Raw genomic sequence first — 15,497 nt, forward strand, 5'->3', positions numbered from 1 at the left:
TAGTAGTTTGACACATAAAAAAATTGTTTTCATCCATCATGACTTCGCCCCTCATGTTTTGTTTTACCCCTACATTCTCATTAAGTCAGAGCCTCCCTGATGCACCAGCAGCTGCAATTCTAGGATGGCTGACTGTGGAAGAGTTAGTGTGCTGACTTGCCCCTGAAAGAACAGGCCTACAGCTCTGGCTATCTTAAACTTAGCAATTTAAATTAAAAGATATTTAAATTCCATTCACTTGTCATCTCTGCTATCAGAACTACTTTACTCTTAAAAAAAAAAAAAAATTATAAAACGTTTACTTCCTGAAAGCACAACATTAAGGAAAAAAAAAAAAAAAAGGTAAAAAAAGTTCTCCAAAACAATTGTCTTTCTGTATCCAGAACTATGACACAGTCCTTTGTGAACTTTTTAAACCTGATCTTCAAAGTGTAAATGCAAATAAATTTTAGGGGCATCAAATTTAAATTAATGTATTTGAAAGTGTTTTTTAATTAAAAAAATAAAATTTCTAAAAATGGAAGTACCCAAACTTATAATCTGAAAACAAGTGTCAGCCATGCACCACACTGTCCTTACTTTGTCTATTCTTAATGGAAGCTAATTCTTCTAGTACGGTCTGGTCTGTAGATCTGGCAAAGGCCTCTGCTGTGGCACAGTACCCATGGTGGACTAAATAGGATGAAACCATTCTTAAAATAAAAAGAAGAAACACATCTTTTAGTCAAACGAATACACGCTGTATCCTACAATTTACATAAACAAGGTCTACTCTGGTGTTACAAAATCAACCTATTTCCTTGAAACAACTAAGGGTTTAAAAACCCCGTCTTTAAAGTAAGTCCACAATATCTCTTTCTTCTATTCAGGTAACCTTTCCAAAGATATTTCGAATTGACTCGATGGCAGTGGGTTATGTTGAGACTACTCTCCCTAAAATAAATATTACTAGAAAACCGAGAGCATTAAACGGCCCTTTCTTTGATTCTTGGCACCCTATTTACTTCCTTTTCTATTTACTTCCTATCCTTATGCTGAATCCCACTAACCATTATTTCTGCTTCACTCATAACACATTAAACACATTATCCCAGTAAAATAATGGCATTTTATAAAATAAAACAATTAGAAAAATAAATCATTTACTCTTTGTGTTCCATCATTCAATCACTTTCTTTACCACCCAAATGAGATGGGGCCATAAGGTGTATAAACAGAAGAAACACTAAGGTGAACTCAGGGAATCTTCCAGGGCAAAGTCTATGAGGGCAACACTAACCAATGAAGAGTCAGTCTTCTAATCTAAATCAATTAGTATGGTTTTACACAGAAGGTTAATTACTCAAATATGATGATACATGTAGCACATGTAAGTGGCACTTAACTTCCAGAGCACAAGTTATTTTTTTAAAAGCCACCAAGTGGTCAAAACACACAATGTAATCAGCAAAACTACTGATCCAACAATATCTAACCCAAATTCCAATATATCCAAATATCCAACTCGTAACCCAGCTGGCACAACTAAGGACCTAAGGTGCCTACAGTTAGAAAATGACAAGAGGCAATGGGGGTGGGGGAGTGCGGAGGAGGAGTAGAGGGGAGAACAGGAAAAATCTGTAAGAAACAGGTTTTTCATTTTATTTCATCCAATTGTTCAGATTAAATTAAAGGAGGGGGTGAATCAGTCTTTCAGAATGAACCACCCAAGAGATCATGACGAGTTATCAATTTTGTGGCAAAAGGGTAAGGGTAGGAGGCGGTTCTCACTGAACTCTGGCAACAGGATTAAGATAAAAAATGTTTACTATTAACCTGTTGCAATGCTCAGTGGCAACCATTTTTAGAGTATGAAAGGGATATGAGCCCAGAAGAGCACGCCATCCCACCCCTAACTCATGGTAACTATGAGATTCTGAGTAGGTGTTCTCTTTCTACAGTGCTGGACAAAGGTATTAGTGTCTAGGCTCTAGATAACAGCAGCTCTAGGGAAGAAGCATGTTTTCAGACTCATCATGTCTTCCAATCATCTTCTCCTCCAAAAAAATATACAAAATGTTATTTATATTAGATTTTTAGATTTAAAAACATTAGAAACAATTATACAGACATTTAAGATGAACTGTGTTGGGTTGATGTCACCTGAAAGGCTTTGCTATTTTCTTGGGTTAGACTGCAATAGTGAAGAAGACTTTTAAAACTTAATGATATTTACTTAGTTTTTAAGTCTATAGTGTTTCATGCTTTAAGAGTTACCATTTAGTACTAATGACACTGCCTTTCAGCAAAGGTATACTCTAAAAAGCTGACTCATAGAAATTATATTTTTCTGCTGGCTTCTATAATGAAATTCTACTTAAAAGAAAAAAAAAAAAAAAGTTTCCTGACCTGATAAAACAGATTGAAAATTTTTGGTAAATTAGGAATTTAGATGATTTTATCTCAGTTTATAGTATTTTTATTTGACCCACATTTTCTGCTTTGCAGCCGGCTACCGTCCACCATTATTAATACTGAATCCTAAGTATGTACCCTGTACTTTTTTTTTTTTTAAGTATGTATCCTGCACTTAGGAATCCTAATTCCACATTCACTGCTCCTTAATCTTCATTCCTTCTACCTTCTCTTAAAAGTCTAATAATAATAACACATACAAGTGGCATTAAAATTAATTAGTAATATTTTTTAAAATTCCTTAAACTGAGGCTGTGGGTCAGATTTTCTTATTTAGAACAAAGGCAATTATAATTTCCCTGAATCGACATACTGAATGTGTATTTAGCAAAAAGGGGACCCTACCAAACAGAAGTCCCAGTTAAGTGCTTGACTAGTAACCACAAGGTTGGTGGTTCAAACACACTCAAAGGTGCCTCAGAAGACAGGCCTGGTGATTTGCTTCCAAAACATCACAGCCTCGAAAACCCTATGGAGCAGTTCTACTCTGCACACTGGGGCTGCCGTGACTTGGACCTGCCTCGATGGCAGCTCACAACAGTAACTAACGAAATGCTGGTATTCTTAGAGAGTAACCCATTCACTGGAAAATTCTGAAACGCAAAATGTACACATCAAGCCTGTATTCCAACACATAAGATGTACCATTATTTTGATGCTTACTCTTAGCAATCAACAATTTTCCCCGTAAAATATCTGAACTACTACTAAACTACACAGCCAAGTTCCCGAGGAAAAAATCACAGATCTTGAGTTACGCAATCTAGATTACCTCTCTGAATTTACCTTTTTCATCAATATTAAAAGTCGAATTATGTAACCTATGGAAACCACTCAATCATATTACTAAGGATGGCAAATAAATTAATCTAACCTAAGCAATCCAGAGTCATTTTACTTCCTCCATCAAAGTAATAAGTCAGACTGAAATACAGTTCTCTATGTGTGCCTCCAAATCAAACATTATTTTTAATTTTTAAAAACAGTTGGAGTAAATGACTGTAGAAAGATTAAAATATAATCAGTAATACACTAAAATTACTAGGATTTAAATTAGCAGTTTAAAAAGCTTCCAAGAACACCGAAAGAACAAAATGTTTTATAAAAAATATACTTTTAAATAAAATCAACTTAAATTTCTTCAGTCTTACTTTTGTATCATGGTCTGCCATTCCCCTTCTCGATCTCCAATAGGAAATCGGTCTATCTGTGCCTGGATTTTGGTTCTCCACTCGCGCATGTAGTCCTCGATATCGAACACAAATGGATGCTGCCCAAAGTTCGCATCAACTACTTCACCTGGTGTCTGCAGCCCCACAGTGGGATACAAATTTGGCTGCAAGACAACAGATTTCATTAAATGCCTATTCCTTTGATGTTAAAGAGTTACTCATTCCTTTAAATGCTATCTTTAAAAGATCCACAAGTTTATTTCATGCCTATTTTAAAATCTCAAAACATTAGCAGAGGAAGACTTAAAAATTATCTAAGATACATTATGGTGGATGAAAAATGTCACCCCTGCAATCTAACCATCAAGAAAAAAAACATCAAACCACCTATGCCATCTTTTTTATTTATTCAGGGAACATGCTGCATTACCAAGTGACATTATACTTCTAATATATAAAGACATAATTCTTGCTCTTCAGAGTATGTCATATGGTAGTTAGAGATTCAAGTATAAACATAACTAAGGTTTATCCCTGCCTTCATATACGATACATTACTAAAAACTGCATTAAGAAATTTTCATTTTTGCAGTTGTTGAGAATATACACAGCAGAACATACAGCAATTCAACAATTTCTACACATACATCTCAGTGACACTGATCACATTCTTCAAGTTGTGCAGCCATTCTCATCCTGCTTTTCTGAATTGTTCCTTCCCATTAACATAAACTCAACGACCCCTAAGGTTCCTCCTATCTAGTCTTCCAAGCTGCTGTTGTCAATTGATCCCATACAGATAGTTCTTAAGAGACCATAATGCTTAAGGTAGACATTTTTTTACTAGTTTAGCTAGTTTGCTTTTAAAAAGACTTCAGGGGATATTTTTGGTTTAAGGTTTAAAGGTTATCTGAGGGCAACAGTTTCAGGGGTTTGTTCAGCCTCCATGGTTCCAGAAAATTTGGATCCCATGAGAATCTGAAATTCTGTTTTGCATTTTCCCCCTTTCCATCAGGATTCTTCTATGGAATCTATTATCAAAATGTTCAGTATTGGTAGCCATGCACCATCCAGTTCTTCTGGTTTCATGGCAATGAGGGAAGTTGTTCATGGAAGCAATTAGCCACACATTCCATTTCCTCCTCCTATTTCTGACTGTCCTTCTTCCTCTATTGTTCCAGGAGAATGAAGACCAATTGTTGTGCCTTAGATGGCTGCTTGCAAGCTTTTAAGACCCCAGGCACTACACAACGGAACAGGAGGTAGACCAGAAGCAATAAACGATATTAGGCCAATTAACTCAGATGTCCCATGAAACCATGATCCTAAATCTCTAAATCAAGGAACCAAGTTCCCTGAAGTGCTTGGTTTGTACGTAAGCAGCCTCAGCAGCTACTTTTTTGTTGTTATTATAAACATATCTGTTCCACGACTTTTGCCAATTCAACTTTTTATAGATGTACAACTTATTGACAGCAATTATATTAATCAGCTGTGCAACCCTACATTTAATCAATGTAATTTTTCTATCACTGTAAACAGAAACTTAGTACTACAAAAGTAATTACCTCCCTCCTGTCCCTGGTAACCACTAAGAAACTGTGGTTTCTTACATTTGCCTTTTCTTATCTTTTTATATAAGTCATACAATATTTGCCCTATTGTGACTGACTTTTTTCCCTCAGCATAATGTCTTCAAGCTCCATCCACACTGTATATATATTTAGACTTCATTTCTTCTACTGGCTGAATAGGATTCCATTGTATGTATATACCACATTTTGTTTATCCATTTATCCATTTATCCACTGATGAGCATTTAGGTTGTTTCCACAATTTAGCTATTGTGAATAGTGCTACAATGAACATTGGTGTACAAGTCTCTGTTTGAGTCTCTGCTTTCAAGTCTTTTGGGTCTATACCTAGGAGTGGAATTGCTGGGTCATATGGTATTTCTATTTTTAGTGTTTTGAGAAACTGCCACACTGTTTTCCACAACACCTGTACCATTTTGCAGTCCCACTAGCAATGGATGACAGCCCCATTTCCCCACATCTTTGCCACCCTACTGGGAGTGAAATGGTATTTCACCATGGTTCTGATTTGCATCTCTCTGATGGTTAATGCAGAAATTGCATGTTAAAGCTAGCTACCATAGAAGTATAACCCTAACTGGGCACATATTACTCTAAATTTACTACTTTGATGTATCTATACATCGGAACACTTTTAAAAACAGAAGGTGGTGCACACATTCCAAAGGAAGAAAAGGGTGGATTTGAATTTTAACATTCATATAGAAATACATTCATATATATTCCAATATTTCGAGATTAAACAATCAAGTGTAAATTGCAGTAGCTTCAAGTATACAAAAAAAATGCAAGAGTTTTTTTGGCTCGATCACTAATTAGTTGTCACATCTAAAGGAGAATGAGTTATTAAGTGTCTACTAAATGCCAAGGTTTAATGATACTAATCCTGTGAGGTAACTATTATTTCCACAACAAAGAGAGAGAAATTGAGAACTAAGGTTAAGTAACTTACTCATGGTCACCCTGCTAATAAATGGCAGAGATGACATGAGAACACCAACACTGGTTTGTCTGGTACCAAATCCTAAACTGAACTGTATTTCCTAAAACTCCAAATTTATCATATCTTCATTTTCTGTATTTATGCCTTATTTGCTTTAATAGTTACCACAAGTAATTACTGTACAAAATAAGTTCAAGAGCAAATAATTTGTGTGTGAATACAAAAAGTTTAGATTTCACAGCAAAAAGCCCAGAGGATGTGTTTAAAACAATTTATAAACCAAGCAACACAAATCAGAAACAAAAGGAATACTGTGTCAAAATATCAAGAAATATAAAGTCATTTAAAGCAAGGTATGCAACTGTATTGATTCTTAATAATCAACAGAATTAGCAAATTCAAAGCCTTTTAAGCAAAGAGAGATGAGATGCTTAACAACCTCCTTATTCTACCAGTAAGAAAACCAGCAAGTCCAGTAATATGTAGGTGTGGTGTGATGGATCAGTTTTGTGTGGCCTTTCTAGCCATGGTCTTGTAACTCTCACCCAAGCAACTGGGTAGGGCTATGTGATAGGGTAACTGTGGCCCACCAAAGGGACTGGTCAGTTCTGCCAGCTGGCTGGGCTTGAAATGAGCCACTCAGAGGCGGGAGAGAATCCCACAACCACTAAGCCAGGAGCCAGCATGTCCTCTGGACCCGGAATCCCTGCACTGAGAAGTTCCTGGACCCAGGAGACAGCTCTAACACTGAAGGCAGCAGAGAGAGCCAGCAGCAGAAGACTGCGCTGTGGGCTTCCAGACCCATGGCAGGTAGAAAGATGAGTGCCTCTGGGCAGAGGCCCAAGGCCAGAGAGAGGTGTGCCTGCAAGTACAGCTGAAAAGAGGCTGTCCTGATGGAAGAACTGTATCCTGAGTGTTCCTGAGCCTGAACTGTATCTCTTACTTCCCTAATACACCCCATAATTTTAAGTATTGTCTGTGAGTTCTGTGTGGCCATTGCAATGAATTATTGAACCCAGGAGAAAAGTAGAGAGTGCCATGGGAGGGACAGTTGGTGTCAGAATTGGTAAAGATGGTAGAGAGGAGGAGGCATGTTTGACCTCCCCCTCATAGGAATCAGCCTGGGGCTGTTGATCTTGATTCTTTCTACCCCTTGTGAAGTTAGAGGAGGTCAGACGTCACCTACAAGCTGTTTTTACAGTAGGCAATTCGTACAAAAAATACAAAAGGGCAATAAAGTATGAAAAGACACTTAATCTCACTCAGTTTTTAAAAAATGCAATTTAAACAAGTGTGTGCTTTTGCACATCAGATAAATATTTAAAAGAGTTGCCCAGAGTTGACAAGGGTTGAGAAAATAGGTCTTCGGATCCACTACATGGAGAAATGTAAACTGGTGTAAAATTTAACAACAAACTTTGGCAAAACCTATTAAGATGGACAAGTATTTTCACTTACAGAAATATAACCCTACAGAAAAACATGTATATCCTGCAGTGTTTATCTGTCATGGCAAAAATATGAAAAATAATGTCCATCAATAGGTGATATTATACCATATTCATCAAATCTAATTTGTCTAAGAAAAAACTTAGACTCTGACAGGCCACAGATTCTAAGATGCATCTCCATTTCAGAAATGATAAACTATGAAAAAATGTGCATGTCAGAATCGATGAACTGTGGCAGTACACTCATCTAAAACATAAAAGGGCAAAAAAGAATAAAAAGTTTGTATACTGATACAGAAGGATGTCCAAAGATACATGCTGAATGAAAAAAATAAGCTATAAAATAGTGTGTATCCCATGATCCCATCTTTTCTTTTTGTAAACATTCATAAAAGGGCCGTAAAGGCTTACACATGTTTAGAAACAGGTCTCCAAAGGTATACACTCAAGTTCAGTCATCATATCTAAAGAGGTTAAGATCATGGGAAATTTCTCTACTGTACGTTTCTGTATTTATAAATATTTATTTGAATATTTAACACTATATATTCCTTCTGTGGAGCCCTGGTGGTACAGTGGTTAAGAGTTTGGCTGCTAAGCAAAAGGTCGGCAGTTCAAATCCACCAGTCACACTCCTCGGAAACCCTATGGGGCAGTTCTACTCTGTCCTACAGGGTCACAGTTCTACTCTGTCCTACAGGGTCACTATGAGTCAGAGTTCACTCAACCGCAATGGGTCTGATACTCCTTCCATAATCAGAAAGAAATAAAAAACCTGAAATAATATTAAATCAATTCTGGCTCACTGAAAAGCAGTTAACTATATTTTTTATACCATGTATTCAACCTTAAAAATGGAGAATTTGGGGGAAGAGAATCAAGGACACAGCCCTTAATTTCCTATAGATTTTTAAGAAAATAGAAAAACCTTTTAAAGTGTACAACTCAATGGCTTTTTCTATATTCACAGAGGTGTACAACCATTGCCTCTATCTAATTTTAAAACACAGTCATTACTCCAAAAAGAAACCCAGTACTCACTAGGAGCCACTTCCCACTCCCGCACCTCTGACAACTACTAATCTACTTTTTGCCTCTGGGTTTGCCTATTCTGGATATTTTGTATAAATGGAATCATGCACCATGTGGTCTTTCATGTAGCATAAATGTTTTCAAAGATGTCACTCTGATTACTAAGGTACAACTGACCCAATCCATAATATTTTCAATTGCCTCATATGCATGTGAAAGCTGGACAATGAATAAGGAAGACTGAAGAAGTGACATACTCAAATTGTGGTGGTGGCGAAGAATATTCAATATACCATGGACACTGCCAGAAGAACAAACAAATCAGTCTTGGAGGAAGTATAGGCAGAATGCTCCCTGGAAGTGAGGATGGCGTGACTCTACCTCGTTTATAGCGGGGAAAGGCATCGTGCTCGGTAAAGTAGGTCAGCAAAAGAGAGGGAGGTCCTCAGTGAGATGGATTGACACAATGGCTGCAACAATGGGCTTAAACAGAGTACTGATTGTGAGGATAGAGCAAAAGCAGACAATATTTCATTGCTGTACATAAGGTCACTATGAATACGGGCCGACTCAACAGCACCTAACAACAACGTTTTCAAGGTTCATCCATGTTGTAGCTTCTACACAGATTAAAGATTTATATGAAATAATGTCTTCCAAGAAAATGTTTCTGAATTGGAAAAAAAAAACTTTACTCCTGCCATGCAGAACTAGACAGAAATAGGATTAATTTAACTCTTTATGAAAAGAACAGAAAAACAGACCTCCTCGTTTCTCTTAACCTATGCAAGATAAAGACCTATGCTAAAACTACTTTCAATCTAGAAACTGTTCAAAAGCTAATGTACACAATAAAAATATATTTCAATAACAAAGCTTTGTTCTATATTTAAAAAATTTCTTCTAATGAAAACAGATGCAAATAATGCATTTATAAAATGTAGATTTCAAGTCAGCCTTGAAAACGGAATAGTAGTATCATTTTAAATGAAAAAAGCTACTATAACAAAAGGAATTTACCTAATCCCAAACAGAATTAATCTATAGATAAAGACATTTCTAAAACTGATGAGGTGAGTTGGGAAGAAAGATTTTTTTTGGAAAAAGATCTAAGGCTTTCGGAGCTGTATAAACACCCTAAAACTGCTCCATGACAGCTGTGATACAGTCTAGGTAAACTGGCTTTTCTGCAAATATATATATACTCTTTCAGAATTCAATGCTGCACCCGGCTAATGAGAGATCACAGGTACAGAACCAATACATCATAAAGAAACTTATAACCACCACCATAGTAACACCGTATCCACTATTACAAAACTGAGTATCACCACTGGTTAATCACAGACAAGGGGAACAATGGTGATTTAAAAGTAGGGCAGGGAATAATTAGAAGGCAGCACAGAAGCAGTCCATGTCTACAACCAAATGAGCCTTTTCCAAATGATCACCACTCTCTGTACCAATGAGAAACCAAAACCAATGAAAAAACCACTCACTCTAACAAGCTGGTTTTACAAAAGAGTTTTTTTTTTTTTTTAACCAAAAAACCAAACCCATTGCCGACAAGTCGGTTCCAACTCATAGCAATCCTACAGGACAGAGTATAACTGCCCCAACTGGGTTTCCAAGGAGCTGCTGGTTAGTTGCCAAATGCTTAACCCTTGTGCCACCAGGGATTAGTGACACATAAGAAGAGTAAAGAACAGCTACTAAGCCCTTTAATCAACTGTAAATTAGAGTCTTCATACCAAAGGCTCTGAAATAGTTAAGGAACACATCAACCCACCCACCAGCACTGTACCTACATACTGCCATGTAGTCTGTCACCACAGATGAGCTTATCAAAGGCCAGTCCCCCTCTACTTATACCCTTGATTCCATCCCCCTACTTGCTTACTCAAAGATACGAGCACTACAGTACTTTTCCTCTCTGCATAGGCTTTTTTGCTCGCTACTGAGTCATCACCACTGGCAAACAAATCATATCCTGCTAAATTTACTAACTTTAAAAAATCTATTGCCCTCACTTTCACCACCAACTACCACCCCATTTCTTTATACTCTCTTGTGACCAACATCCTCCCAAGTAGTTCACATGCTATCATCTCCCTCATCTTATTCTCTCTTAAACTCTCGCCAATCAGGGTTTCTCCATCACTCTGCTGAAATGTTCTTCTCAAGGTCACCAATGGCCCCCACTCTGTTAAACAAAATGGCCAATTCTTGGTTCAAGTCTAATTTGACGTTATTAGGGTGTTCGACACAGTTGTTCACTTTTTCCTGCTTGGTATATTTCTTCATTTAGCTTTCAGGACGCCCAGTTCTTAGTCTTCCTCATACCTCACTGATTGCTCCTTCTCAACTTTGTCATTTCTTCCCAAATTTGGATGCCTCAGGACTCACACTCAGTCCCTGGTCCACTTCTCTTCTCTGTCTACATTTACTCCCTTGTTGAGCTCATCCAGTTCATGATTTTAAATAAGAGCTAAATGCCAACAGCTCCCCAAATGTTATCTCTAGCCCAGATAAAACCAAACCAAACCCATTGCCAAAGAGTCGATTCCGACGCACAATGACCTTATACAACAGAGTACAACTGTAGGGTTTCCAAGGAGTGGCTTGTGGATTCCAACTGCCGACCTTTTGGCTAACAGCCGACTTCTTAACCACTGCACCACCAAGACTCCAACTCTCTTGAATTCCAAGCTTGTATATCAAATTGTCTACTTGACAACTGAATTTAATATATCTAAAATCGAAGTCCCGATCTTCGCCTTCAAAACTTGCTCTACCTATGGCCTTCCCTGTATCAGTAAGTGACATCTCTATTCTTTCATTTTCTCAGAGCAAAAATCTTGAAGTGAGGTCTTCTTCCTCACATTTCCACATCCAATACATCAGAAAATTATCTTGGCTCTGATTTGGACTTTTTAAAAAATCCTATTTATTTTCATGTTTTGTTTTTCCCCACTCAGGTTTCTTTTTAAGACTTGAGAGCTAATAGAATTTGCCCTGCTGGGTTATGAACTTGCTTGATACCCACAACCCCTTCTTTCCTTCTAATTTCTCATATTTGCAATGGAAATATCTACATTGTGCCTATTCGACTACTGCACTTTGGAAACAAATAACGAGTATTCTCGTTTTCACAGTCCACAGATAAAAAGGAATTTTGTCCCAGGATGGAACACAGCCAGAGTTGTCATGCTTCATTTAGATGATTCAGATCAGGTTTTCAACTTAAGAGTTGATTCTAGAATGGTGTGAGGCTTTTGGGAAAATGTGATAGGCTGAATGTGGTTTTGCACATGGGAAGGACATGAATTTTGGGGGATCAAAGAGTGGAATGTTATGACTGAATTGTGCCCTCTCAAAATATGTGTTGGAATCTTAACCCTTATACTTGTGGATATAATCCCATTTGGGTTTATTTGTTATGTTAATGAGACCATATCACTGTAAGGTGTATCTTAAACTTAACCATGTTTGAGATATAAAAAGAACACATCAGTCATACAGACAAATAAGCACAAGTCGGGGAAAGACAGATGTCACATGGAAATCACCAAGGAACTAAGGAAAAGTGGTGCTAGAGAACCTGGGTCAAGCATTTTTCTCCACAGTGAACAGAGGGAGAGCCTTCCCTTAGAGTGACACCCTGAATTTGGACTTCTGGCCTCCTGAACTGCAAGAAAATACATTTTAATTCTCTAAAGCCACCCACTTGTAGTATTTCTGTTACAGCAGTCCTAAGAATCAGCTCCCGAGGCTTGAAAAATCCTTCAACCCTTCTCAAATTTACTTCGGTATACAATATAAGATAAAATCCTATCACCATATATTTTTTCAAAAACATAAACACCTGTTCCAAAAATGCTTCTCTGTGAGTAATTATAATCTGCAGATTCCAGATTTCCCTTGGCTTATCGAGGTTATTTTCTATTACAACTTAGATTTCTTCTTTTTTTCCTAGAATTTTGTTCTGGAATATCAGTTATCTATAGATAAGACTTCTAGTCTCTACCTCTGTATCTTCCATCATCTCTCTCAAAAGATGCACTTTCTAACATCTCTGTGACGAGAATGCATCTTACAATCATGATTGGCAAGGCAGCTGTCATGATATAGCTATCACTGCCTACATATACATGAATTTGTTAAAAAAAATGACCTCACTGGGACTTGTTTGTCCTCATGGAATAGGGGCATACCTCATTTTATTGCACTTTGCTTTACCGCACTTCCCAGATACTGTCTGTTTTACGAATTGAAGGTTTGTGACAACACTGCACTGAGCAAGTCTATTGGCACCATTTTTCCAACAACATGTGCTCACTGTGTCTGTGTGTCACATTTTGACAATTCTCGCAACATTTCAAACTTTTTCATTATCATTATATCTGTTATGGTGATCTGTGATCAGTGATCTTTGATGTTACTATTGTGATTGTTTCGGGGTGCATGAATAGTGCCCATATAAGACAGCAAACTTAACTGATAAATGTTGTGTGTGTTCTGACTGCTCTATCAACTGGCCGTTTCCCTACCACTTTCCCTTTCCTCAGACCTCCCTATTCCCTGAGACAAGACAATTTTGAAATTAGGCCAATTAATAACCCTGCAATGTCCTCTAAGTGTTCAAGTGAAAGGAAGAATTGCACGCCTCTCACTTTAAATCGAAAGCTTGGAATGATTAAGCTTACTGAGGAAAGTATGTCAAAAGTCAAGATAGGCTGAAAGCTAGCCCTCTTGTACCAAATAGTTAGCCAAGTGCAAGTGCAAAGGAAAGGTCCTGAAGGAAATTAAAAGTGTTATTTCAGGGAACACGCAAATGTTAGTGTCACTTTGTTGTACTGTGGGGGCTTGCGTGTTGCTGTGATGCTGGAAGCTATGCCACCGATATTCAGATACCAGCAGGGTCACCCACGGAGGACAGGTTTCAGCTGAGCTTCCAGACTAAGATAGACTAGGAAGAAGGACTCGGCAGTCTACTTCTGAAAAGCATTAGCCAGTGAAAACCTTATGAATAGCAATGGAACATTGTCTGATATAGTGCTGGAAAATGAGCCCCCCAGGTTGGAAGGAACTCATAAAGATGACTGGTGAAGAGCTGCCTCCTCAAAGTAGTTGACCTTAATGACATGGATGGAGTCAAGCTTTTGGGACCTTCATTTGCTGATGTGGTGTGACTCAAAATGAGAAGAAACAGCTGCAAACATCGAGCAATAATTGGAACATGGTATGTATGAAGTATGAATCTAGGAAAACTGGAAATTGTCAAAAATGAAATGGAACACATAAACATCAATATCCTAGGCATTAGTGAGCCATTTTGAATCAGACAATCATATAGTCTACCATGCTGGGAATGACAACTTGAACAGGAATGGTGTTGCATTCATCGTCAAAAAGAATGTTTCAAGATCTATCCTGAACTACAATGCTGTCAGTGATAGGATAATATTCATACGCCTACAAGATCAGTTAATATGACAATTATTCAAATTTACACACCAACCACTAGGGCCAAAGATGAAGAAATAAAAGATTTTTATCAGCTGCTGCAATCTGAAATTGATTGAACATGCAATCAAGGTGCATTGATAATTACTGGCGATTGGAATGTGAAAGATGGAAACAAAGAAGAAGGATCAGTAGTTGGAAAATATGGCCTTGGTGACTGAAACAATGCCGGAGATTGAACGATAGAATTTTGCAAGACTAATGACTTCTTCATTGCAAAAACCTTCTTTCACCAACATAAATGGCAACTATACACATGGACTTTGCCAGATGGAACACACAGAAATCAAATTTACTACATGTGTGGAAGGAGACAAAGGAAAAGCTCAATATCATCAGTCAGGACAAGGCTAGGGGCTGACTGTGGAACAGACTATCAATTGCTCATATGCAAGTTCAAGCTGAAACTGAAGAAAATTAGAGCAAGTCCATGAGAGCCAAAATATGACCTTGAGTACATCCCATCTGAATTTAGAGACCATCTGAAGAACAGATTTGATGCACTGGACACTAGTGACCAACGACCAGACAAGTTGTGGAATGACATCAAGGACATCATACATGAAGAACGCAAGAGGTCACTGAAAAGACAGGAAAGAAAGAAAAGACCACGATGGATGTCAGAGGAGACGCTGAAACTTGCTCTCTAACATCGAGCAGCTAAAGCAAAAGGAAGAATTCATGAAGTAAAAGAACTGAACAGAAGATTTCAAAGGGCGTCTCGAGAAGACAAAGTAAAGTATTGTAATGACATGTGCAAAGAGCTGGAGATGGAAAGCCAAAAGGGAAGAACATGCTCGGCTTTTCTCAAGCTGAAAGGACTGAAGAAAAAATTCAAGCCTCGAGTTGCAATAGTGAGGCATTCTATGGGGAAAATATTAAACGACGCAGGAAGCATCAAAAGAAGATGGAAGGAATACACAGAGTCATTATACCAAAAAGAATTAGTCGATATTCAACCATTTCAAGAGGTGGCATATGATCAGGAATCGATGGTACTGAAGGAAGAAGTCCAAGCTGCTCTGAAGGCACTGGCAAAAAACAAGGCTCCAGGAATGGATGGAATATCAATTGAGATGTTTTAGCAAACGGATGCAGTACTGGAAGTGCTCACTTATCTATGCCAGGAAATTTGGAAGACAGCTACCTGGCCAACCAATTGGAAGAGATCCATATTTGTGCCTATTCCCAAGAAAGGTGATCCAACCAAATGTGGAGATTATTGAACAATATCATTAATACCACACACAAGCAAAATTTTGCTGAAGATCATTCAAAAGCCGCTGCAGCAGTATATCAACAGGGAACTGCCAGAAATTCAAGC

The 15,497-nt window shown here is 37.8% G+C and overlaps 1 protein-coding gene across 1 annotated transcript in view; it reads right to left on the reverse strand.

The window, feature by feature from the left end:
* RANBP9 (RAN binding protein 9) overlaps positions 1–15,497 on the reverse strand; it is a 134,482-nt gene that overhangs the window by 29,357 nt on the left and 89,628 nt on the right. Inside the window, exons 6-7 of the mRNA XM_049883989.1 lie at positions 3,606–3,790; positions 580–692 (exon numbers count right to left, since the gene is read on the reverse strand). Coding sequence (XP_049739946.1) covers positions 580–692; positions 3,606–3,790 — 298 coding nt within the window. The remainder of the gene's footprint in view (positions 1–579; positions 693–3,605; positions 3,791–15,497) is intronic.

This window comes from Elephas maximus, chromosome 1 (genome assembly GCF_024166365.1).
Source record: "Elephas maximus indicus isolate mEleMax1 chromosome 1, mEleMax1 primary haplotype, whole genome shotgun sequence".
Lineage (NCBI taxonomy): Eukaryota > Metazoa > Chordata > Mammalia > Proboscidea > Elephantidae > Elephas > Elephas maximus.